Below are 4,204 nucleotides of genomic sequence, written 5' to 3'. Positions count from 1 at the left end.
ATGTTTTTTTCTTCGCTGTCATCTCTGTCACTGGCTGGCTGCACAGCCCAGAGGAAACTGGGATATCCCCGCGTATCAGGCCATGCTCTGTCCGCTTCTTACTTGAATCTAAACCTACGTTTTGCCTCTTTTTTTTTTCAGAGAAGATTCTTTTCGTGCAACAAGAAAGGCTTCAGTTTGGAAGATTTAAAGAACCAGTTTGGAAATGTAAGTCGCTGGCTATTTGAAGTTAATGTTGTTTTTAGTACCCAGTACCCGGTAATCCCTAATTAGACCTATTCCCTGAAAAATTTGTAACTAGATAGTGATTTTGATACCAAGTTAAGAACTGGAAAGCCGTACTATATAAACTATGGTGTAAATGTGTAGATTATCAATGTTTTTTTTTTCTTTACAGTTGCAGGAGAAAGGGGTATATAAAGCAATGGGGGAACTTGGCCTTTTCTTTAACTATATTGAAGAGTATTTGACAGCAAAGAGACATCACTAAGGATCTACCTCAGCTCTCTCTTGACCGCACCGGGAACACGATCTGAATGTAGCATCTTCAGGAGTCTCGAACGATGGCCTAAAACAAAAACTGCCCTTTAGGTAAAAATGTAGAGAACGACAGAAGCTGCTGTAAAACAGTGGCTTCTCCATATACTACATGGTTAGATAATGTTTGGTTTTTGCTCCAGGCTGTCAATATTTAATAAACGATGTCCTGCTTATCTCACACCGTTCAACACTAAAACATTTCTTTTATTGACATGTCTCTTAAGCAAAACATGAGGTGTCGTTATTTTTTAATGCAGTGTGTATGGTTCTAATAGAACTAGTGTTCTAAATACTCTACTTTGTAATTGCTTCAGGGTTTTTGTGTGCTGTAAACTGCAGTCTTTGTTCTATTTTACAAAACATCAAGTAAGTGACAGCGACACCAGTTTTATTTACTCAGTATTTCATATGGGATGCATTTTTAGGATATTATAATGATCTCTTTTATAAAGCGAATTTTTTAGTCATCAATGAAACAATGAAATATCTATAAATGTGTTAGAAAAATGTGCTAAACTATACTAGACAGTTATTAATTGCAGGTACCCTAGTAATGCATCACTAAGATGTAATTGCAATAAACTGTTATTTCTTGTTATTAGCGTTCAGCACATGTAATAACACAGTTATAGATGTTTAATAGAGTAATAGATATTTAAATACAGTTTTTGTGTTATTATTTATATAATAATTAAGAAATACAGAGTGTGTTGGCTGCAATTGAAGTATTTATTTAGCTGTCAGATAGTTGATTTATAATATGAAGATGCAGTATTTTAATTTATAAAAGAAAGTCAGTTCTTTGTATTTCTTTTTTTACTTCAGTGTCCAGGTATTTATTTAGTGGTTGATGATGTTAAAAGTTAATCAGGCTTTCATATATGTTTGTTGTTTGTCTGTTTGCTGTGTGCAATTCTACAGATGGTTAAATGCTCAGGTTAAAAAGCGGACTTGCAACCCACTGCTTTATATGAAGTCACAACAGTTCTACTGTGACGGGATGTATTTGTTTTTTATTGTCAGTCAATATTGAGACAGTGTTATGTACATTGTATATCTTTATCCACACTTTGCAATAAAAATATTTTAAACCCATAACTTCTGTTGCGAACTATTTCTCGTCAATCATATTTATTTATTACAGATTTATATCAAACTGTGTGTCTCCTGAAAGATTCAAGCTCCTTTTTTTGCAACCTAAAGTTGTAAAAAAAAAAAAAAAAAAAAAAAAAGATGAAATAATTTCTGCACAGTCACTGAATATCTGAAACAAGGCTTAGAATTACAGACTGTATTGTCTGTGGTGTAATCATACAGACAGAAACATATACTACCTCCTACTCAATGTTCATAGGCTACTTCCATTATTTCTACATTACAGAAGCTTTGATAGCCTACTCCTTTCATAGGGACACAGCTTTAGCTCAGTGCACTGGGTTTGTAGTCTTTCCTAGGAATAATGGCTATTGAAGCCAAAGCAGAAACAATTTGAATTGGACTTCAGAACCCACAATGCAGTATGCTTGTGGTTTCTCTGGCAGCATTCTGGGAGCTGTAGTCTTTTGCAGTTAACACCATATGAAATATATTACGGGAAGCTGTTGCAATGTTGGACTACAGTCCACTAAAATTGTTTTAAAAACCTTGTAGGTCTTCCGTTGTCTCTGTATCACGTTATAGAACCTGTAAGGTTTCACGTGATGCATTCGTAACAAACTACACCAGCATCTCCTCAAGTTACAAAGTCTTGCAAAGTGGCTTAAACTTATCAACGGAATGAATCACATTCAAGTTACAATGTTGATGGTACCTGGTCAGAACTTGTTAACTTCTAATAAATTCCTACCCTGAAACTTAAAAAGTATCTGGGCAGATGATGGCAACTGTAGAACCTCAACCTGTCTTGTAAACTGCGTGAGAGTTATAGGAAACCCTGAGACAGTGGAGGCTCTAATTTAGCTCAGTGGTTGAATTCTTCTCTGTCACTTCCACGATAAGACTTTCTCACAGTCCTTTCACCCCAAACAGCCATGAGCAAGGCTGATGAGAACAGTGACGTGTTAACTCTTTCAGCACAGCATTGCTGGTAAGAGCCCTATATTGGTCAGTTTCGTGGTTAAAGTATATAACACGTGCTGATGCCACGGCAGGACGTCTGTACTTTTTTGTTTGCCATTGTCCTCCAGATCAGTTTTTATGGTCCTCATTATGGCCTGATTGGGCCTGTCCATCTGTATTTTGCACCAATCTGAACCAAACTCTTATCATACGCTCCTATCCCTCTATAGATGCCATGGATTGCATGTGGCTGCAATCCTTAAATATTTGTACCCGTTGAGGTGGTATATGATTATTCTACGCACACGAGGACCCTCTTTGTGCATGCACTGGTTTGCTGCTCAACAACATCCATATCCACTGTATTAGAGTGAACTATCGACCTCATGATTCCCAAGTGAACGTCTTCCCCCACTGTACAGAAGGAAGGTGTTCTGGTCCAAATGCTACATATAGTATCTCTAGTATTGTATTTGCCTGTTACATGCTTTGTGCAACTGCATTATACCGCTGAACAAAAACAAATGTTGCAGATCTCACAAATACAGATCTTGAACAGTCCTAACAAGACACTGCGTTAGGAGCCACTCAGAAGAAGAGTTTCTGCAAAGCTACTCTGTGTCATGTGATTTACCAGATATTCTCAATAGTCCTGCGCTACGATTTAACTAGGTTACTGTAATCACCAGCATCATCAATGCAAATCTTGAAATAAGCTCTTCCTTCCTTGTACTTAGATGTGCAGAGAGGGAACCCCAAGAGTCAGATTGTGTACAGGGAGCGATTGAGAGGACCTCTACCATGCCTGAGATTACCTGTAATTACAAAGTCAGTCAGAGACACACACACACACACACACACCGTGTGCTAGCTTACAGCTGCCTTCAGTGCTCTCAACTGGTCCAGGCCAGCTTATTTTTAAGCCTGCAATGCCCATTGCACACATGTGTACACGGTTTATGATTATGATTGCTAAAGCAATCGGAGCGTGCTTCCCTTGACCCGTTGAGATATCGGAATATATCTAGACAAAATAACCACCCAGTTTTGACCTCTCAGACTCTAACCAGCAACACTGAACTAATATCTAGAAGAAATGGTTACAGTGTTCAATAGTTTTAACAATGGATTATATCTATAGTAGCTTTAATAGTATTGCTGACCCCCCATGACTGGCCTTAGCAGTGAATGTTTATCTAATACATATTTGAGTCCACTTTTACATACTCTATTTTCAATACTGACCACAAAAGGAATTTACATTTTTTTTTTAAATGTTGTCTATATAAAAATAACTAAAAGGAAATACATTTGTAATATGTTTTAGACATCAGTTTATCTGTACTGGAATGAAATGACGGGACTGCAGTAAAGGTTCTCTGTCTGCAGCATAATCAGTTCTGGGGTTTCAGCTAATTTCACTCAAGCATCTCAGTCAGGGTTCATTTCTGCAAGAGAATAAGAAATAATATCTAGAAAAGATTACCAGGCATTACAGCTAGCAATGTTACAAAGAATCAGCTTGGCAACCCATTCCTAATACTTAACACACCTGTGAGAAAAAGGGTTTCAATCTTGACATTTTCTACTGATCGATTAATCACCC

At 37.3% G+C, this 4,204-nt stretch overlaps 1 protein-coding gene across 1 annotated transcript in view; it reads left to right on the top strand.

Annotated features, from left to right (window-relative positions):
* The window catches only part of LOC121300208 (interleukin-10-like), a 3,091-nt gene extending 2,373 nt beyond the window's left edge, over window positions 1-718 (top strand). Inside the window, exons 5-6 of the mRNA XM_041228702.1 lie at window positions 142-207; window positions 398-718. Coding sequence (XP_041084636.1) covers window positions 142-207; window positions 398-490 — 159 coding nt within the window. The 3' untranslated portion in view covers window positions 491-718. The remainder of the gene's footprint in view (window positions 1-141; window positions 208-397) is intronic.
* The last annotated feature ends 3,486 nt before the right edge of the window (window positions 719-4,204 follow it).

The sequence above is a fragment of the Polyodon spathula genome, chromosome 25, assembly GCF_017654505.1.
Source record: "Polyodon spathula isolate WHYD16114869_AA chromosome 25, ASM1765450v1, whole genome shotgun sequence".
In the NCBI taxonomy this organism is placed as follows: Eukaryota; Metazoa; Chordata; class Actinopteri; order Acipenseriformes; family Polyodontidae; genus Polyodon; species Polyodon spathula.
Note: the sequence above shows the minus strand (reverse complement) of the source record. Positions and strands in the feature narration are given on the sequence as shown.